We start from the raw sequence: 22878 nt of genomic DNA on the forward strand, positions 1-22878 counted from the left end.
GCGCTGCTAGCGCTGGTGAATTGCTACGGGTCCGGCCCTGTCCCCTCCCGAGTGTCCCATCCCAGTCCGGGGACGGCCGGAGATACCCGGGGTGACCCTGGACTGACGGGACACCGGCCCGGAGCAGTGCGGTTAGCGCTTCTTCTCCACGCTGGCTATAAGCCTGGGCCGCCACTGCTTGGGATGTGGGAGGAAATCGGAGCACCCGAAGGAAACTCTCATGGCTACAAGAAGAACGTACAGCAGCGGTCATGATGAAACCTGTGTTTCTGGTGCTCTACTAGCTGCGCCATTGTGTGCTGCCCTAATACACTCATGCATGGTATGAATTGCCTTGAGAGCGCATGGAACAATGTTCTTCACTGCATCTCGGTACATGTGACAGTAATAAATGAGTTAGATATAGCTCTTATGGCGAGCGGAATCAAGGGATGTGGGGAGAAACCAGGAAGGGGCTACTGATTTTGGATGATCAGCCATGATCATATTGAGTGGCGGTGCTGGCTCGATGGGCCGAATGGCCTATTTTCCTGCACCTATTTTCTGTTTCTATGTTTCTAAACCAATGAGCTCGAAATGGTGCAGAAAAGATTTATGAGGATGTTGCCAGGACACGAGGGCCTGAGCTATAGGGAAAGGTTGAGCAGGTTAGGACTTTCTTCCTTGCAGCTCTGGAGGATGAGGGATGATCTTATAGAACTGTATCAGACCATGAGAGGAATAGATTGGGTAAATGCACTGAGTCTTTTATCCAGCGATGGGGAATCGAGAAGAGAACAAAGGTTTAAGGTGAGGGGGGATAGATTTAATAGGAAATTCAGGGGCAACTGTTTTTGCACAAAGGGTGGTGGATGTATGGAACAAGCTGCGAGATGAGGTAGTCGAGGCAGGTACTATCGCAACGTTTAAAAAACATTTGGATGGGTACATGGATTGGATAGGTTTAGAGAGACCATACACATGCAGGTGGGGCTAATGTAGATTGGACATGTTGGTCGGCATGGGCATATTGGGCCGAAGGGCCTGTTTCCATGCTGTATGACTAATATAAACGGCCCCTGGTGCGTAGGGAGTGAATGGGAAAGTGGGATAACATAGAACCAGCATGAACGGGTGATCGATGGTCGGCGTGGACTCGGTATGTCTGAGTACTAAGTACATATCCCACGATTTTGTCGTGAAACAGAATTCCCCCAATCCAGGACTGGCTAATTGCCATGACTCTTATTGTTGGAAATCTCCTAATATCCACTACCCTGTGTGAACGGATATTTCCTGATTTCACTCGTAAATGGTTTGGCTCTGACTTTTAAGACCTTGGCTCTAAATCCACCCTTTGAAATACTTTACTATTTTGGACCTACTGAGGGTGTTCTCACTTCTGGAGATCTTTTATATTTTCTGCAAAATGTAATGTTTATTTTCTCATAAATTTATGTTCATAAGTGATACCACCAGAATTAGGCCATTCAGCCCATCAGGTCTACTCTGCCATTCAATCTTGGCTGATCTATCTTTCCCTCTCCTGCCTTCTCCCCATAGCCCCTGACATCCTTTCAAGAGCTGGGTAAACAGAATTGCACACAGTACGCTAAGTGTGTTCCCACTAATGACTTGGGGCCGAACGGTGGTGCAGCGGTAGAATTGCTGCCTTACAACGCCCGAGACCTGGCTTTGATACCAACCACGGTTGCTGTCTATGTGGAGTTTGTAGGAGAAAGGCATTGTGAAGGAAAGCAGCCACGATTGAATGGCGGAGTAGACTTGATGGGCCAAATGGCCTAATTGCGCTCCGAGAACTTGTGAACTTATTGAAGTGAACACTCACAGGCAGAGGTTCACCTGCCCCTCCTTTAACCTCATCCATTACATCAGCTGTTCTAGGTGTCAACTTCTCTACATCGGCCAGAGCAAGCTGAACACCTCTGCTCAGTCCAATAATATGTTAACCAACCTGATCGCTTGGTTGCCCAGCACTTCAACTCCCCCTCCCATTCCCAATCTGACCTTTCTGTCCTGGGCCTCCTCCATTGCCAGAGTGAGGCCCACCGCAAAGTGGAGAAACAGCATCTCATATTTCTCTTGGGTAGTTTGCACCCCAGTGGTATGAGCATTGACTTCTCTAATTTTAGATAGCCCTTGCTTTCTCCCCCCTTCCCAGCTCTCCCACAAGTCCTACTGTCTCGGCCTACTTCCGTTCCCCCCCCCCCCCCCCCCCCCCCCCCCCCACCCCAACACCAGTCGGAAGAAGGGTCTCGACCTGAAACGTCACCTATTCCTTCGCTCCATAGATGTTGCTTCACACGCTGAGTTTCTCCAGCATTTTTTGTCTACCTTCGATTGTTCCAGCATCTGCAGTTCTTTCTTACCAACTCACTGTTTTTTTCCCAGGGTGGGAAATTCTAAAACTAGAGGGTATTGGCTTAAGGTGAGAGGAAAGAGATTTAAGCGAGACTTCAGGGACAACTTTTTCATGCAGAGGGTAGTCCATATCTGGAATGCGCTGCCAGAGGAATCTATGCAAACACATACGTGCTTATTTTCACGTATTACTGCCACGCTTTGTCCTGCCTCTCACCTATTCCAGTTTTGTTTCCCCCCCACCTTCCTCCCCTCCTCCTCCTCCTCCTCCTCCTACAATCAGTCTGAAGAAGGGTCTTGGTCCGAAATGCCTCCTGCCCATGTTCTCCAATAATGCTGGCTGACCCACTAAGTTACTCCATCACTTTGTGTCCTTGTTTCTATTGTAGTTTCATTTGCTGCTGTTATCAGTCCGCTGAGCGATCCTCAAATGAGCTAAGGGTGCAGTCATGATCCTCCAACCTACCTCACAGCAGCCTTGCACTTTTTTACACGTTTCCCTGCAACTCCAATGCTATAATGCTGTAACACTATATTCTACTCTCTGGTATATATTTCTGTTGTACTTGTGCAGGGTCGATGGTCACGTATGGAATGCTGCCTGACCTGCTGAGTTACTCCAGCACTTTGTGTCCTTTTTTTGTTGTAAACAAGCATCTGCAATTGCTTGTTTCTACTAAGTGGTGGAACAAGTGGTACATGTTAAGATGGCTATGTGGCGCAGGGGTACAGTTGCTGCGTTACAGCACCAGAGACCTGAGTAACGGGTGCTCTCTGTGCGGAGTTTGTACAAGCTCCGGATGACCGCGTGGGGTTTTTCCGGGCGCTCCGGTTTCCACTTACGCTCCAAAGACGCACAGGTTTGTAGGTTAATTGGCTTTGGTAAAATTGTAGGATAGTACGAGGTGATCGATGGTCGGCACAGACTCGGTGGGCTGAAGGGCCTGTTCCCGTGCTGTATCTCTCAAGTCCATTCTAAAGTCTGTAGCAGCGTTCTAATCCAGAATATATTTTGCCAAAGATAGTTTCCGCGCTGTATCTATCTAGTAAAGTCTAAAACTTCGGCAGAGCACTGACACTGGACATCGTTCCCTCGCTCTCTGTCCATCCCGCACGCCAGTGTATTGCTAGTTTCACTTTTGTAGCCCTTCATTATCACTTCTGGCACAGCCAACAATAGACCATTGTGGGCTCCACCTTTCTTGTCCCTGGCTCTCCCCTGGCTTGCAGTCTGAGGAAGGGTCTCGAGCCGAAACGCCACCCATTCCTTCTCTCCCGAGGTGCTGCCTGTATCTGTCTGGGTGCTGCCTGTGTCTGTCTGGGTGCTGCCTGTGTCTGTCTGGGTGCTGCCTGTGTCTGTCTGGGTGCTGCCTGTATCCTGCCTGGGTGCTGCCTGTATCTGGCTGGGTGCTGCCTGTTTCGGTCTGGGTGCGGCCTGTCTCCTGTCTGGGTGCTGCCTGTGTCCTGTCTGGGTGCTGCCTGTGTCTTGGCTGTATCTGTCTGGGGTGCTGTATCTGTCTGGGTGCTGTCTGGGTGCGGCCTGTGTCTGCCTGGGTGCTGGCTGTGTCCAGTCTGGGTGCTGCCTGTGTCTGTCTGGGTGCTGCCTGTGCTGCCTGTCTGGGTGCTGCCTGTGTCTGTCTGGGTGCTGCCTGTGTCTGTCTGGGTGCTGCCTGTGTCCAGTCTGGGTGCTGCCTGTGTCTGCCTTGGCTTGTCCCTTCCAAGGGTCTGCTGTAGTTTCCTCAGCGTGTTCCTCAGCGTGTTCAAGGCTGGGCCACAGACTCCGACTGAGGGAAGAGAGGGAATGTGGCAGCTATTGTTCCCCATGTGTGGTATCCCTGGAATGTGAGCCCTGGCTGAGCTTTTCCTCCCCTAATTGAACACATTTCCTCTTTCCCACTGCCTGTTCGGCGCGCAGTCCACAACCTGCGAGAGACCTGAGCGACGGCCCACAAAACCTTCCTTGTTTAACGTGCAGAAAGGGACTGCAGATGTTGGTTTACACTGAAGATAGACACAAAATGCTGGACTAACTCAGCGGGCCAGGCAGCATCTCGGAAGGAAAAAGACGAGTGACGGTTTTGGGTCGGGACGCTACTCCAGAAACCGAAACGTCACCCATCCCTTCTCTCCAGAGATGCTGCCTGATCCGCTGAGTTAGTCCAGCATTTTGTGTCTATCTTCCTTGTTTAATGTTGCTATTCCCCCGACAGCTAATGGGGCAAATTCCTGGAGAAATTCTAAATGAGACGTGAGATTTTAGAGATATAGGGTGATTTCACGAAAGGTCACTGGAGCGTAGATCCGCACCCACGTGACCGAAAATCTCAAGTGGAGGACATGCTAGACATCCGGTACATGTTAGTGGATGGGAAAACACGCAGTGCGTGTTTTCCCATCCATTAACATGTGCCGGATGTCTAGCATGTCCTCCACTTGTGCGTGTTTTCCCATCCACTAACATGTACCGGATGTCTAGCATGTCCTCCACTTGAGATTTTCGGTCACGTGAGTGCGGATCTACGCTCCAGTGACCTTTCGTGAAATCACCCTATAGCACAGAAACAGGCCCATCGGCCCACCTAGTCCGCGCTGACCAACGACCATCCAGTACACTATACTACACACACTTGGGACAATATTTGCAACTTACCGAAGGTGATTAACCAACAAACCTGTACGTCTTTGGAGTGTAGGAGGAATCCGGAGCACCCGGAGAAAACCCACTCAGTTACAGGGGAAACGTACAAACTGCGTATCGACAGCACATGTGGTCAGGGTCGAACCCGGGTGTTTGTCAGGGTAAGGCAGCAACTCTACCGCTGCACCACACTGCCCCCTCTATCCCTAAACCTTTTCCCCCTTTCTTTAACATTCCCGGAGCGGAATTAAAGTACGGACCATGGAGCACGGGGTTAGGAAAATTGCCTTTAAAATGCAGTTGGCGTTTTCACTGAGAGGCAATTAGTGTGGGAGGCCAATAGATTGCAGGCAGGGTTTCCAGACTGTGGTGGGGTGAGGGTTAATGCACAGGACGGCACAGTGGCGCAGCGGGTAGAGCCACTGCCTCACAGCGCCAGAGACCCAGGTCCGTTCCTGACCTCGGGTGCTGCCTGTGTGTGGAGTTTGCACGTTCTCCCTGTATGACCGCGAGGGATTCCCCCGGGAACTCTGGTCGGATTCCCCCCACGTCGCAAAGACCATCAATCGCCCATTTACATCAGTTCTGCGTCACCTGCGGGTTTTATCCGCTAATTGGCCCCTGTAAAAGCAACCCTAGCGCTGCGCCACCGTGCCGACCTCTCTCCACCCCGAACTGCCTGGATATAAACCCCACCCTGAGGTCAAAGCTCGCTGACAACCGTCAGCTGCCAAGAAGCTTGTGAGGAACACACACGGCAGGAGGAGTCCAGGGAGAGAGCGGGGATAAAATATAAGACGAATAGGCCACCCAGTTTGCTCAGACATTCACGCCAATGTTGAGATAAAGAGACAGAGGTGACAACAAGGACGTTAAACTCTTCACCCCTGGTCTCCATCCCAGCAATGGAGGAACACCTCTCCATCCCTCTGCTGAGGGAACTTCACAACTTTCACCGATGCGTTTATGCAGCATCAGTTTTTAAACCAGGGGGGGCACTGCGGTAGAGTTGCTGCATAACAGCGCCAGAGACCCGGGTCTGATCCTGACTACGGGTGCTGCCTGTACAGAGTTTGTACGGTCTCACTGTGACTGTGTGGGTTGTCTTCGAGTGCTTTGGTTTCATCCCACATTTCAAAGACGTGCGGTTTTGTAGGCTTAATTGTGCGGCTTAGTTAAATTGTAAATTGTCCCTAGTGTGTAGCATAGTGCTTAGGGTGTAGGCATGATCCTCCAACCTACCTCACAGTGACCTTGCACTTTTTACGAATTTGCACAATTTTCTCTTTAACTCTAATGCTGTAATGCTGTAACACTATATTCCGCACTCTGCCATTTTTGTAATCTCTGTGCACTTCCTGGTGTACTTGTGTATGGCTCATGTACAGTATGACTTGTCTGGATAGCAGGCAGAATTCTTCACTGTATCTTGGTACACACGTGACAATAATAAATAAACATTGCAACATTGGTGTACAGAGGTGTAGTCTACCACTTTGTTGGGTGGTGTGGGCTGAATCACCTCCAGCGCAACACCGACACGACCAAAGATCCTAAAGATAGACCACTCCTGCTAAATGCGATGGGCTGATGTGTGGTGCGCAACGGAGCGGAACGTGGCCTTTATTTCGTCCATTTCTGTAACCCGACCTGACCCGACCCGACTCGCAGTGTAATCAACGTTGCGGAGGGGAACAGTTTGTGTTAATTTGTGTTAAACTTACAAAATTCTTAAGGGGTTGGACAGGCTAGATGCAGGAAGATTGCTCCCAATGTTGGGGAAGTCCAGAACAAGGGGTCACAGCTTAAGGATAAGGGGAAATCCTTTAAAACCGAGATGGGGAGAACTTTTTTCACACAGAGAGTGGTGAATCTCTGGAACTCTCTGCCACAGAGGGTAGTCGAGGCCAGTTCATTGGCTATAATTAAGAGGGAGTTAGATGTGGCCCTTTGGCTAAGGGGATCAGGGGGTATGGAGAGAAGGCAGGTACGGGATACTGAGTTGGATGATCTTCACGATCATATTCTTGTGCAGGCTCGAAGGGCCGTGGCCAATAATAAATTTCTATGTTTCATTGTTTCTATTGGGCAGCATGTGGTGCACTTAGTCGAGCTGCTGCCTCACAGCTCCATAAACCCAGGTTCAATCCTAAATTTGGGTTCTGTCTGTGTGTGTGTGTGTAGAGTTTGAACGTTTCCCTGTGACCACTTTGGTTTCCTCCGGGTGCTCTGGTTTCCTCCCACCACCCAAAGACATGCGGGTTTGTACGTTAATTGGCCTCTGTAAATGACCCCAAGTGTGTAGGGAGTGGTAGCAAAAGAGGGATAACATACAACTAGTGTGAATGGGTGATCGATGGCCAGCATGGACTCAGTGGGCTGAGGAGCCTGATTCCATGCTCTACCTTTCAATTGTACAATCAAACACCAATACCAATTTCACTGCGTTTAGCCCATATCCCTCCAAATCTTTCCTACCTGTTCCTGGTCAAATGTCTTTTAAACGCTGCCATTCTATCCAGGTTTAAGACCAGTCTTACTCCAGTCAATCCCTTTTCTCCCCTCTCCCATCGGGCAAAATGAATAGAAGTGTGAAAAGGCACGCTTCCAGATTCAGGGACAGCTTCTTCCCAGCTGTTATCAGGCAACTGAACCATCCTATCACCCACTAGAGAGCGGCCTGACCTACCATCTACCTCATTGGAGACCCTTAGACTATCTTTAATTGGACTTTCCCTTGCACTAAACATTATTCCCTTTACCCTGTATCTGTACACTGTGGCTCTCGGGTATCTTTTAAGTCTTTCTCCTCTCACTTTAAACCTATGCCCTCTAGTTTGGACCATCTCTACATGGGAAGAAAGACTGTGACCATTCATCTCATCTATGTCTTTCATGGTTTTATGTACCTCTCCGAGGTCATCCCTTATCTTCCAACATTCCAGAAAAAATTCCAACCTACCCAGTCTCTCCTTATAACTCAAACCATTGAGTCTTGGTAACATACAGGCATAGAGTTATACAGTGTGGAAACAAGCCCTTTAGTCCAACTGGTCCTCGCTGACCAACATGTCCCATCTGTACTTGTCCCATCAGTGTGTGTTTGTCCCCTATCCCTATAAACATAATCTATACATGTACCTGTCTAAATGTTTCTTAAACGTTATGCGATAGTATATGCCTCAACTACCTCCTCCGGCAGTTCATTGCATACACCCATAGCCCTTTGTGTGAAAAATGTTATCCCTCAGGTTCCTATTAAAACTTTCTCCCACGTACCTTAAACCTATGTTTTCTGGTTTTCGATTCCCCTACTCTGGGCATTAGACTCTACGTTTACCCAATCTATCCCCCTCAAGATTTTGTACACCTCGAAAAAAATCATCCCTCATCCTCCTCCTCCTGTACTCCAAGGAATAGAGTCCTAGCTTGCTCAACCTCTCCCCATAGCTCAGGTCCGTCAAGTCCTGGTAACATCCTCGTAAATCTTCTCTGCACCCTTTCCAGCTCGACATCTTGGTGAATCTTTTCTGTGCCCTTTCCAGATTGAAAATATCAACTCAAAACATAGTGGCAGCTGTTCCTGCAGCTGCTGAGCTTTTAAAACAGTTGAATCCCCTCCCTAAAACTCTCTGCTCCTTTAAACCATGATCCCGTTACATGGATTGTTACCAAATTACATCTGACCACATCTGCAGTATTGTGAGCAGCAGCCCCTCAGAAGGATACAGAGATACTGGAGGGAGCGTGGTGGAAATATTACCAGATTCTATTTCCTTATCATCTATCATTCTACATTTCCTTATCATCATCTGCTTTGATCTGTCATTTTCACACCTTGTCCTTCCATATCTCTAGACTCCCTCTCCCCTGACTCTCAGTCTGAAGAAGGGTCTCAACCCAAAACGTCCGTCATCCATTCCGTTCTCTCCAGAGATGCTGCCTGTCCCGCTGAGTTACACCAGAATCTCTTGTTTATTACCAGATTGATACCTGGACTCTCAGCAAACATTACTCCCTTACGAGAGAGTGACATCCTTGGCAAAACCAGGATTAACTGCCCACCATTTCAGAGGGCAATTGAAAATCAACAACGTTGCATGCCCTTCAGACCAGACCAGACCAGGAAGAGAGGCAGATTTCTCTCTGTGAAGGATATCAGCAGATTGGACATTGAAATATACAGCATGCAAATGTGTCCTTCAGCGCACCACGTGCACGCCAACCGCCCATCACCCGTTCACACAAGTTCTATGTTATCGCACTTCTGCATCCACTTCCTACACACGAGGGGACAATTATACAGAGGGCCGACCCACCAACAAATCCGCACGTCCTTGGAATGTGGGAGGAAACTGGAGCACCCGGAGGAAACCCCACACGGTCACCGGGAGAACCTGCAAACTCCATGCAGACAGCATAAAATCATAAGGGGAATAGATAGGGTGAATGCACAGAGTCTTTTGCCCAGAGTAGGGGAATCAAGAACCAGAGGTCATAGGTTTAAGGTGAGGGGGGAAAGATTAATAGGAGCCTAAGGGGCAACTTTTTCACATATTTCTGACAGTGTCAGAAGACGCCTATAATCTGAAACATTAATACTGTTCCTCCTTCCACATATGTTGCCTGACCTTCGGACTATCTCCACCATTCTTTTATAAAATTCCTGATTTCCAGCGTTTTTTTTAAATCTGATTTTCATTAAAATTTACTGGAACATTTCTCCAGCATTAAGGGATTTCAGCTCCACAAGAAGCTGGGAACGTTCTCCCTGGATCAAGGAGAGATTTAATGGAAGATTTCAAAATCATGACCAGATTAGAATTTAGATAGGGGGAGGCGGATGGTACAAGGACCAGAGCGGGCAGATTTCATTTCTGGGAGAATGTTATGGGGGCGAGGGAACACTGCGTGGAGGAGAGAGTTACAGCTACGGGGAAGGGGTTGGACAGACTTGGGTTGCTTTCTCTGGAACATCGGAGGTTGTGGAGAGACCTGATAGAAGTGTATAAAATGGAGGGGCATAGAAAGGGAAGACAGTCAGAACCTTCTTCCCAGGGTGATAATGTCCAGCATAGCTATTACGTGAGAGGGGAAACGTTTAATGGAGATGTGTGGGGAAAGGTACACGAAATACAGAGAGGGTGGTGGAGGCCTGGGACAAATCGCCAGAGGTGGTGGTGGAGGCAGATATGATAGTGGCGTTTAAGGGGCTCTCAGATAGGCCCATGGAAGTGCAGGGAATAGAGGGATATAGATCACATACAGGCAGAGGAGATCAGTTACACACATGCGCGCACACAGACACACGTGCACGCACACACATGCACGCACACACATGAGCACACACGTGCGCGCGCATGCACAGACGTGCACACGCAACCACACACACATGCAAACATATACACATGCACATGCGTGCACACACATGAGCACACACTTGCACGCATATGCACAAACAAGCACACACAACACACACACATGCGCGTACACACACACACATGTAAACATACACACACATGTACATGCGTGCACACACATGAGCACACACTTGCACGCATATGCACAAACAAGCACACACAACACACACACATGCGCGTACACACACACACACACACACACACACACACACACACACACACACACACACACACACACACACACACACACACACACACACACACACACACACACACACACACACACACACACACACACACACACCTTGTTAAAAAGCTTCAGCGGGCCCTAATTGAAAGCACACTGCCTGACAGAGGACAATAAATGTCAAAAATCACCACCTGTAAAAGCCCAGATGGGAAATAAGTTTCAGTTGTTTATGGGGGAGGTTGTTGTGATGTTTTAACCAATTACTGCCATTGGTATCCGCAACATTGCATTAACTGCCCTTCTTACAATTAATTAAAAACATATCAAGAATTCCCCGTAAACTCCCTTATTCCCATCTGTTTTCTGAACGGGGCATTTGAATGGGAGGAATTACTTCAAAGCATCACTTGTTGTCGCAGTTTATAGAGTCATACAGCATGGAAACAGCCCCTCCGGCCCTATTTACCCACACGGACCAACATGTCCCCTCTACACTAGTCCCACCTGCCTGCGTTTGCCCCATATCCTTCTAAACCTGTCCTATCCATGTACCCGTCTAAATCTTACTTAAACACCACGATAGTACCTGCTTCAACTACCTTCTCCGGCAGCTCATTCCATACACCCACCACCCTTTGTGTGAAAAAGTTACCCCTCAGGTTCTTATTAAATCTTCCCCCCCTCACCTTAAACCAATGGTTCTTAATTCCCCTTCTCTGGGCAAGAGACTCTGTGTGTCTACACGATCTATTCCTCTCATGATTTTGACCACCTCTATAAGATCACCCCTCATCCTCGTGTGTTCCAAGGAATAGAGTCCTAGCCTGCTCAACCTCTCCCTGTTGCCCAGGTCCTCGAGTCCTGGCAACATCCTCATAAATCTTCTCTACACCCTTTCTCAAGAGTTGGTCCTCTAACCTTAGACCATTGCAGTCCTGCGGTCCTTGGAGATTATAACATCAGTTGCCGAGAGATCTCGTCCAAAACAGTTTGTAACGTTAACCAAACCCTTAAAGCATGTGGCAGGCCACAAGTTAATCCATGGGATCAGATGGCCATACGATCATGAGCATAAGATCATTAGTGATAGGAGTAGAATTAAGCCATTTGGCCCATCAAGTCTACTCCGCCATTCAATCATTGCTGATCTATCTCTCCCTCCTAACCCCATTCTCCTGCTATCTCCCCATAACCTCTGACACCCGACTAATCAATAATCTGTCTACTGTATCTCTGCCTTAAATGTATCCACTGACTTTGCCTCCACAGCCTTCTGTGGCAAAGAATTCCACAGATTCACCACCCTGGTTCATATAATGGATAAATGGGAGCATGTTACAGGCAGGGATGTAGAATCTGCAAATGTTCATAAAAAGCTACTCAAGGATAGATAGGTAGTAAATTCTAACTTGTCTGTCAAAGATGCCCATGTCTGTTCAACAGAGAAACAACAATCGAAGATCTTCGTTCGCATGGTTTAGATACAGGTCCACCACAAATGTTCCAGCAGCATGGTCCGCCCCTCCTCCCACCCCTTTAATCCGGACAAAATCCCTCCCCGGAAGTCCTGCCGAATATACGGCGCCTAAGCTGGGTGAGGCGGGCGATTTCGACCTCATCAGGACTTCCGGACCCGATTGGAGGGTGAAATTTACCCTCTGTGGCCGGGGCGCTGGAACTCCGGCCCGGCTCATAGTTTTAAGCCTCTGACGCAATCAAAAGCCAAAGCACCTTTTGCACATTGCTCGTACCACCAACAGTACACAAGTAAATGAACACAAGCATCACAGCCCCAGTGGTCCAACATCACAACAACATGGAAACTATCGTGTTGAATACGGCTCGTCACCATTTTGTCACTCACCCATTTCCTTGGTCTTCCCCTGGGCCGCTTGACTCTTGGTGGCTCCACTCTCTGTGAGAAGAAACCCACACAGCAGCAAGTTATTTCAACTACATTAACAAGGGCTCCGGTCATGATGCCAGCTCCGTCTCTTATCTACCTGCGCAAAATCCATATCCCCTCCAGACACACCCACCACGCCCTGCGCACAAAAGTTGTCCTGCACATTTGATTAGTAAGGGTGTGAGGGGATATAGCACTGGCCACTCAAATCAGCTGCCGTGGACATTTTAATGACTGTTTTTACTGTATTTTAATGTTGCTGTTTTACCTGCTTTTAACTATTTATACTGTTTCATCAGGGACTGGATTGTTTTTACTGTTATTGTGAGTGAGATGTTTAAGATTTATGTGCGATGCCCTGGGAAACGTCTTCTCATTTTGCACTGTACAATTGGTGCTTTGCAAGATGACACTAAAGGTTGATTGATTGATTGATTGATTGAAGGCAGGAGAATGCGGTTGAGAGGGAAAGATACATCAGCCATGATTGAATGGCAAGTAGAATTGATGGGCCGAATGGACTAATTCTGTTCCTCTCACTCATGAACTTATCTCCTTTAAACGTTGCTCCCTTCACCTCAAAGCTATCGCCTTAAAGCTATTGTGCTTGATAGTATTGATGTATCTCTATCTGATCGGTTTGCATCGCAAGCCACCGTACCTCCGTGCAGGTATGATGACAATAATAAAACACAACCTTCATCGTCCTTCCTGAAGCAATGTCCTTTTATTCTGAGGCTGTGGCCTCTGGTCCTGGACTCTCCCACTTGTGGAAACATCCTCTCCACATTCTAGCCAGGACTTTCACTGTTCGGTAAGTTTCATTGAGGTCCCCCCTCATCCCTCTAAACTCCAGTGAGTACAGGGTCCAGTTCCTTCAAATGCTCAGCATATGTTAACCCAATCATTCCTGGGATAATTCTCGTATATCTCCTCTGGGCCCTCTCCAACGCCAACACATCCTTCCTCCAATATGGGACCCAAAACCGCTCCATATTGCTCCAAACGCGGTCTGACCAGTGCCTTATAAAGCCTCACATCCATGTTTTTGTATTCATCCCTCTTTGAAATAAATGGCAACATTGCATTTGCCTTCCTAACTACTGACTTGACTTGCAAATTAACTTTTGGGAATCCTGCACCAGCACTCCCAAGTCCCTTTGCACCTCTGATCTCCGATCTCCCTCCTGTCTTCGATTGCTGGCTACTTTCATAAGCAACCCAGCATCTTTCCTGAACATTTTCCCTGTGGCCGCCCTCAGATGGACAAATGAACAATTGCAAGGTCAGTGGCAGCTGTAGCAAGGTTTGGAAGGGCAAGGGCCAAACATAGGCAAATGGGTGCAGCTCAGGTAGACAACTGGATCACCAAGGCCAAGCTGGGCCGAGCAGCTTGTTTTAGCACCGTTTAACTCTATGACGGCAGGGGGCGGCACAATGAGACAGCTATAGGGCTGCTGCCCTACAGTGCCAGAGACCCAGGATCGATCCTGGGTGGTGTCTGTACAGAGTTTGTATGTTTCTCCCTGTGACCTGCGTGGGTTTTCTCTGGTTTCCTCCCACACTCCAAAGACGTGCAAATGTATCGGTTAATCGGCTTCGGTAAAAAATAATTGTAAATTGCCCCTAGTGTTGAGGATAGTGCTAGTGTACGGAGTGATCACGGACCGGCGCGGACTCAGTGGGGTGAAGGGCCTGTTTCCGCGCTGTATCTCTAAAGACTAAAGACTGCAAAATGGCAGAAGGTTGCAAAGTGTTCCTTTGGTCTCAGGTACCTTTTGCACGGCTCGAGGTTCCTTGTTCTTACTGCCTATCGGTCTTCCTCGAGGCCGCTTGGGCGTGGGAGGGCCAACAGGTTCCTAAAGGACAGAATCACAGAGTTAAAATGGAATATAGAACAGTACAACACGGAGATGGCGCGGTGATATTGCTGCTATACAGTGCCAGAGTACTGGGTTGAATCCTGACTACAGGTGCTGTCTGTACAGAGTTTGTACGTTTCTCCCCGTGACCACGTGGGTATTCCCCGGGTGCTCCAGTTTCCTCCCACATTCCACAGACGTTCAGGTTTGTAAGTCAATTGGCTTTTGTAAATTGTAAATTGTCCCTAGTGTGTAGGACAGTGCTAGTATACGGGGTGATTGCTGGTCGGCAGTGACTCAATGGGCTGAAGGGCCTGTTTCCCTGTATCTCTAAAGTCTAAAAAGTAAAGACATGCCATTCGGCTGTGCCAAACATCATGCCAAGACCAACTGTTATCTGCCTGTGCATAATCTACACCCTCCCATTGAGTGCTGCTAGGATTCTTTGCTTCAAACTCAGAATTTCAGCATCAGCACTTTGATTGCCACCAGATGAACTGGACTTGTTGCCATCAGAAGGAACTGCAGATGCCGGTTTACCAAAAAAGACACAAAGTGCTGGCATAACGACAGATCAGGCAGGACCTCTGGAAACCATTGATGGGCAACATTCTGGGTCCCGACCCGAAACATTGTCCATTCATGTTCTGTAAAGATGCTGCCCATCCCGCTGAGTTACTCCAGCACTTTGTCTCTTATTTAGATGAGTTGTAATTATTCTCTCTGGCCACTGGCGGTGTGGCAGTGCCACTTTGGGGGTGACAGTGAAAGTGCAGCTTGGCAGGTTTATAAAGTCTTTTTCCATCAGATACGTGGATGCTGTTGTACACAGTGGAAAATTGTGATGAGGGTAAGATTCTATGAAAATATGTTTTGAGATAAACTGTACTGAAAAGGAAGTAACCTCAAAAACAATAGGTTTCACACATCTAACTAACATCTGAGCTGGTGTATCAATGGTGGGGAACTTCAAAATCAAACTGTAGGCAGCAATCGTTAGTTAACAAAATGTGTAAGAAGGAACTGCAGATGAATGAATGAATAAGTTTATTGGCCAAGTATATTCACATACAAGGAATTTGCATTGGTGCTCCGCCCGCAAGTGACAACATGACATACAGTGACAGTTAAGAATGATACATAAAACACTAAACATTAATAATAAAACATTATTGATTAAACATGTGAATTAAATAAAATACCAGAGCAAAAGGAGGCTACAGATCTTTGGTTATTGAGTAGAGCTACTCGTGGGTAAAAAGCTGTTTTTATGTCTGGCTGTGGCAGCTTTGACAGTCCGGAGTCGCCTTCCAGAGGGAAGTGATTCAAAGAGTTCAGCTGAAGATAGAAGTTGAAGATAGACACAAAACGCTGGAGTAAAGCCCCTGATTCAAACTCGGAGAATTCCAGTAATAGCCAGCAGTAGGTACTTGGGGCTATTTGTTTTACTCGTGGACATTTTTCAACATGCTGAAAAAACGTCCCGACTTACCTGATGCCCCGAGTACCTACGGCTGGCATTACGAGCCGCTACGGAATATCTACGGACGCCTACGCCCTCCTACGGACTCGCTACGGACTCGCTACGGACTCGCTACGGACATTCCCCCAGTTTGAAGCAAGGGGAAAACTCGGGAGAATTCGTGAGCAATTCGGGAAAGTGGGACAGGGGCTTTACTTAGCAGGTCAGGCAGCATCTCTGGAGAAAAAGGATGGGTGATGTTTCAGGTCGGGACCCTTCCTCTGATTCTTTTAGTTTAGTTTATTTTATTGTCACGACTAACGATGTACAGTGAAAAGCTTTTTTGCTGCGGAAAGACTATACATGATTACAATCAAGCCGTCCACAGTGTACAGATTTAGAATTGGTCTTTCCACTGGCTACCCAACACATGTGCAGTAGGTCCAACTCAGGACGTGCTTTAAGGCCACTGTAGGTTTACGTTTATTATGTGTACACATTTTCCGAGGTACAGTGAAAAGGGATCTCGATTCCTTCTATCCAGCGATGTTGCCCGTCTCATTGTTACTCCAGCATTTTGTGTCTATCTTCTGTGAAAAGCTTCGCTTTGCATACGATCCAAAAAGATCAGCTATAACATACATGAGTACAATCGGAGGAAGTTACATCAATTCCCATTCTTGTTCTATCCACTGGGTTTAATTAAGTTGTGAGTCTCAGCTCAATGGGCTTGTGACTTTGATTCTTTTAGTTTTAGTTGAGTTTAGAGATAGAATGCGGAAACTGGTCCCTCAGCCCACCCAGTCGGCGCTGACCAGCGATCACCTGTACACCAGTTTTATCCTACACACTCGGGACAGTTTACAGAAGCCAATTTACCTACACACCTGCGCGTCTTTGGGAGGAAACCGGATTACCCGGAGCACCTGTGATCACAGGGAGAACGTGCAAACTCCACGCAGACAGCACCCGAAGGCCGGATCGAAACTGGGTCTCTGGTGCTGTCAGGTAGCAACTTGACCGCTGTGCAACTGTACGGCCAACATTTAATTGTTTGGTTGTTTTAATTTAGTTTTGAGATGTAACAAGGAAACAGGTCCCTCGTCCACAGAGTCCACACCGACCCTCAATCATCCGCTCACACTAGTTCTCTGTTATCTCACATCAGGGGCATTTTACACATACCGATTAACCTACAAACCCGCAATTTTTTGGGGGTATGTGGGAGGAAACTGAAGCACCCGGAGGAAACGCACGCAGTCACAGGGAGAACGTACAAACTCCACACAGACAGCACCCGAGGTCAGAATCGAACCGTGTTCCCCGGTGCTGTGAAGCAGCGGTTCTACCCGCTTCGCCACAGGGAGGGAGAATGGCGCCGGCTTACTTGAGGCTGCTTCTTTGGCCGTCCGCGGCCCCTCCTCACTGGCTCGGCGGGAACAGGTTGCTTGGGAGCTGCGGCCCCTTGCCTGGCTGGCCCCTCTCTCGCCCCGCTGTTGCTCATTGCTCTTTCTCTGGCCGGGGGGCAGGGGGGGGGGGGGGGGTGGGGGGGGGGGGGGGTGGGGATGAGAGGGTGGGGTGGGGGGGGTGTGGGGGGAGGGCGTGGAAACTTCCTGAGATCAGAACAAAGACGGCCAGCGCTGATTATTGCGAATGACCAATGTTGCCGCCGGCGTATCGGTGACCTGGCTGAAGGTCAACTCTTGCGTTCAGTTCGATGAAGCCACGTCACCTGCAAAACAAAGAGAAGGGGGAAACGGTCACCTCAGGCGTTCAGGCAAGCTTCTGGGAGATTTCTGCTAACAACTAACGGCACAGTGGTGCAGCGGGTAGAACTGCTGCCTCACAGCGCCAGAGACCCGGGTTCAACCCCAACCTCCGGTGCTGTCTGTGTGGAGTTTGCATGTTCTCCCTGTGACCACGTGGGTTTTCTCCAGGTGCTCCGGTTTCCTACCTATAATTTCCACCTGTATTTTATTGTATATATATCTGAAAAACTTCCATTAGATATACCCAGGTAGGATGAAGTGTGGTTGAACATGAGGACTGTAGATGTACAGCTAACCTTTCCCCTTCTTACTATGTTTATAGTATGAGCTTTAGACTTTAGTCGTTAGAAACTGAGTGCGGGAAAAGTCCCTTCAACCCACTGAGTCATAGCCAAATAGTGATCCCCGTACACTAACACTATTCCTACACATCTTTCACAATTTACAATCTTTACCAAAGCCAATTAACCTACAAACCTGTATGTCTTTGGAGTGCTGGAGGAAACTGGAGCGCCCAGAGAAATCCCACGCGGTCACAGGGAGAACGTACAAACTCCACACGAACAGCACCCATAATCAGGATTGAACGCGGGCCTCTGGAGCCGTGGGGCCACTCTACCGCTGTGACATTATCTCCTCAGATCTGACCAGAAACATACCTAGCCTGCCTCAGACTTTCGGCTGAGAGAGATTCAAAGCACCAGTCGACACTTTATACAACCAGCAAGATCAGAACAACTGATTATTCACCAGTCTCATCTCACGCAATATCTCATCCTGAAGATTGTGTGCAGCTTTCCTGCCCGTTCAACATTACAAATGTTACTTCTGAGATGTTGAATTGATAAATAACTTGTCTACACAGGTTTGTGTTCAGTTTCAGCCCTAGTGCAGAGGAACAGGGAATAAAGGAGGAATATCTTTAGCCAGAGGGTGGTGAATCTGTAGAATTCATTGCCATGGACGTCTGCGGAGGCCAAGTCACTTGTATTTTTAAAGCAGAGATTGATAGTTTATTTTTAGTTTAGTTTAGTTTAGAGATACAGCCCGGAAACAGGCCCTTCGGCCCATCGAGTCCGCGCCAACCAGCGATCCCCGCATCCCCAACACTATCCTACACCCACTGGGGACAATTTTTACATTTACCAAGCCAATGAACCTAGACACGTGTACGTCTTTGGAGTGTGGGAGGAAACCGAGGATCTCGGAGAAAACCCACGCAGGTCCCGGGGAGAACGTCCAAACTCCGTACAGACAGCACCCGTAGTCGGGATTGAACCTGGGGTCTCTGGTGCTGCATTCTCTGTAAGGCAGCAACTCTCCCGCTGCGCCACCATAGGAAGGAAATGCAGATGTTGGTTTATACCGAAGATAGACACAAGATGCTGGTGAAACTCAGTGGGTCGGACAGCATCTCCAGAGAAAAATAATCAATGAGGTTTTACCCTCCTTCAGAAGTTCCCACCCAAAACATCACCTGTTCCAGTATAAGAAAGAACTGCAGATGCTGGTTTAAATGCCGGTTCTTCAGTCTGAAGAAGGGTCTCTAGCCGAAACATCACCCATTCCTTCTCTCCAGAGATGCTGCCTGTCCCGCTGAGTTACTCCAGCATTTTGTGTCTAACGTTGTATTCTTGATGGGTTCTTGATTAGGAAGGACATCACAAGTTACAGGGAGAAGGCAGGAGAATGGGGTTGAGAGGGTAAAATAGATCAACCATGATTGAATGGCAGAGTGGACTCGATGGGTGAATGGCATAATTCTACTCCTATGCCGTACGGTCTTATGGAAGTGGATGAGTGACCTATTGGGTGGGGACTCTACTTCAGACTGGCACATCTGCATCTCACCATCTTCTTGACTTGTACCATTATAGTAAACCTTCTCCTGACTTACTGAAACAAGGTGGTGAGGAGGCTTGATTGGATAGTTACTGACACAGGGATTCATGTAGAATCAATGCAAATGGATGGTTGGTAGTCAGTGGAGACTCAGTGAAGAAGGGCATTTCCATGGTGTATATCTCTACAACTCAAGGACCAGTCTCATCCTGGTCACTCCCTCTTCTCCCCCCTCCCATAAGGTAAGAGGTACAGACGTGTGAAAACACACACCTCCAGATCCAGAGACGGGTTTTTCTCTGATATTATCAGGCAACTGATCTACCACGGTGGCGCAGCGGTAGAGTTGCTGCCTTAAAGCGCCAGAGACCCGGGTTTGATCCTGACTAGCAGCGCTGTCTGTACGGAGTTTGTATGCTCTCCTCGTGACCACGTGGGTTATTTCCAGGTGCTCTGGATTCCTCCCACACTCCAAAGACATTCAGGTTTATAGGTTAATTGGTTTCCACGAAATTGTAAATTTTCCATAGTACGTAGGAATATGCTAGTGTACGCAATGATTGAGGGTCGGTACGGACTCGGTGGATTGAAGGGCCTGTTTCCATGCTGTATTGCTAAAGTCTAAAGTAAAGTCTTCTCACCAGCTAAATGCGGTCCTGACCTCCCATCTATCTCTTTGGCGATCTTCAAACTATCTTTAATCAGACTATCATTTATCTTGCACTAACGTTATTCCCTTTATCTTGCATCTATACACTGTTGGTAGATTGATTGTAATCATGTACAGTCTTTCTGCTGACTGGATTGCACGCAACAAAAAGCGTTTCACTGTACCTTGATATACATGACAATAGTAAACGTAACTAAACTAAACAATCTCCACCCAATATATTTTGGTTCAGATTCTTATCCAGTACCATTTTAACCGTAAGCTCAGCGTCAAACGGCTTAACAACCTCAATGACTCTGTGCTTCCATCGGTTAAGTAGTTCTCCATTTTGAAAGTTTTTAAATTGCTCTCAGGAGATGGCTAAAACAAAGAGAAGGATATTGGGTATAACTGGCCTCCGTATTTACATTTTGGCAAATTAACCGAGAGAATATTTTAGCCAGGCAAGAGGTACAGAAGTGTGAAAACGCACATCTCCAGATTCAGGGACAGTTTCTTCCCAGCTGTTACCAGGCAACAGGTGAGAACTGTCCTGAGCTACTTTCTACCTCATTGGCGACCCTCGGACAATCTTTGATCAGTCTTTAATGGACTTTGTCTTGCAGTAAACATTATTCATGTTATTCCCTTTTATCACATATCTGTACACTGTAGATGGCTTGGTTGCAATCATGTATTGTCTTTCCGCTGACTGGTTAGTACGCGACAAAAGCATTTCACTGTGCCTTGATACACGTGACAATAAACTAAACTAAACTAAAGTTAAACCAGGGCAGGATAGAAGCTACAGAAGCTTCAAGGCTTGCACCACCAGCTTCTTCCCCTGATAACAATCAGGCTTCTGAATGGTTCTTCCATAGGTTAGAGCACTGCTCGATTCATCTCCACCCCATTGCAGACATTGGACTTTGTCTCTGGAACTGATGCGCTACAATGTGGAGAACTATATTCTGTATCTTCCCCTTTGCTCCACCTAGTGTACTTGAGTTTGACTCGAGTGCATTTGTGTATAGTATTATCTGAGCTGATTGGATAGCAGGCGAAACAAAGCCTTTCACTGTACCTCGGTCAGTACGTGTAACAATTGTAAACACAAACCGAAATTTGTGAATGAATGTTGGATTTTTTGCACGTATGTATCACGACTCCTGATGAGCCAGAAACATTGACAGATAGGTCAGCAAAAGGCCGGAAGGGGAAAGCAGGCAGGGGGTGGCTGAAGGGGGAGGGGGGAGTTTGAGTGAGCAGATGGAATTCATTGACTTATTGGTGGTGTCACGTGAGCTGGGGAGATATTTCCTACCTTCCCCCAACGCCCGGCCGCCCAGCAATATGAAATGACTGACAAACAGCCCTGCTAAAGAGCAATTAACTCAATACAGCCGACTCTCAGCTCCAGAAACACCGGCCTGAATGAATGCCCGAACGAGTGAATTGTCTGGGTAGCTTGGCTGACTAAGCTTAGGCCTAGAGTCACAGTGCGGAAACAGGCCCTTCGGCCCAACACATCCATGCCGACCAACGGGCTCCATCTATGTTCAAACCACTTGCCCGCGTTTGGCCCATGTCCCTCTCAATCTTTTCTGTCCACATACCTGTCCAAGTGGCTTGTCAAGTGTTACTATAGGTGCACGACTTAATAGGAAACTGAGGGGCAACTTTTTCATACAGAGGCTGTGGATATATAGAACAGGCTGCCAGAGAAGGTAGTTGAGGCAGGAACTATGACAACACTTAAAAGACATTTGGACAGGTACATGGATAGGAAAGATTGAGAGAAATGCATGGGGCCCGGTGGCGCAGCAGGCGGGTCTGAAGAAGGGTTCTGACCCAAAACGTCACCCATCCTTTTTCTCTAGAGATGCTGCCTGACCCGCTGTTACTCCAGCACTTTGTAGCTGTCTTTGGTATAGAACAGTACAGCACGGGAACAGGCCCTTCAGCCCACAATGTCTGTGCTAATCACAACGGCAAATTAAATTAATCACTCTGCATGCATGTGATCCAGACCACTCCATTCCCTACATATCCATGTCTATCCAAAAACCACTTCAATGCCACTATCATATCTGCCTCTACCACCACCCCTGGCAGCAAATTCCAGGCACCCACCACTCTCTGTTTAAAATAAAACTTGCCCTATATATCTCCTTTAAACTTTGCCTCTCTCACCTTAAAGCTGTGCTATGATAACATTTAAGAAACATCCAGATTGTGACTTGATTCACCAAGGCATACTGTACAAGGCTATAGACCGAATGCAGGTGGGTATATGGAACTTTCTGCCAGATGAGGTAGTTGAAGCAGGTACTATAGCATTTCAAAGACACTAGGATAACAGTGTCGCAGCAGTAGAGTTGCTGCCTCACAGTGCTAGAGACAGGGTTAGGCTAGGGTTCGATCTTGACTATGGGTGCTGTCTGTACGGAGTTTGTACGTTCTTCCTGTGACCGTGTGGGTTTACTCCGTGTGCTCCGGTTTCCTCCCACCCTCCAAATTGTGAATTGTCCGTAGTGTGAAGGATAGTGCTAGCGTACGGGGTGATCGCTGGTCAGCATGGATTCAGTGGGCCGAAGGGCCTGTTTCCGCATTATATCTCTAAACTCTAAATTTTTTGTTGAACCACCTGCCAATGAATCCCCTTCACCTGAAACACCTCGACCATGCACCTATTTCTCTGCTCCCCTACCCCCTCCTCCTTCATTCCTACCCCTGGCTTCACAATTCAGCAAATGGGACTGGCTTAGATGGCTGAGAG

General features: G+C 47.9%; 1 protein-coding gene across 1 annotated transcript in view; it reads right to left on the reverse strand.

Moving 5' to 3' along the window:
• Positions 1-17351, reverse strand: part of LOC129704707 (high mobility group protein HMGI-C-like) — a 61863-nt gene extending 44512 nt beyond the window's left edge. Inside the window, exons 1-3 of the mRNA XM_055648014.1 lie at positions 17227-17351; positions 14291-14374; positions 12474-12524 (exon numbers count right to left, since the gene is read on the reverse strand). Coding sequence (XP_055503989.1) covers positions 12474-12524; positions 14291-14374; positions 17227-17343 — 252 coding nt within the window. The 5' untranslated portion in view covers positions 17344-17351. The remainder of the gene's footprint in view (positions 1-12473; positions 12525-14290; positions 14375-17226) is intronic.
• Positions 17352-22878: the final 5527 nt, after the last annotated feature.

Source organism: Leucoraja erinacea, chromosome 16 (assembly GCF_028641065.1).
Source record: "Leucoraja erinacea ecotype New England chromosome 16, Leri_hhj_1, whole genome shotgun sequence".
Lineage (NCBI taxonomy): Eukaryota > Metazoa > Chordata > Chondrichthyes > Rajiformes > Rajidae > Leucoraja > Leucoraja erinaceus.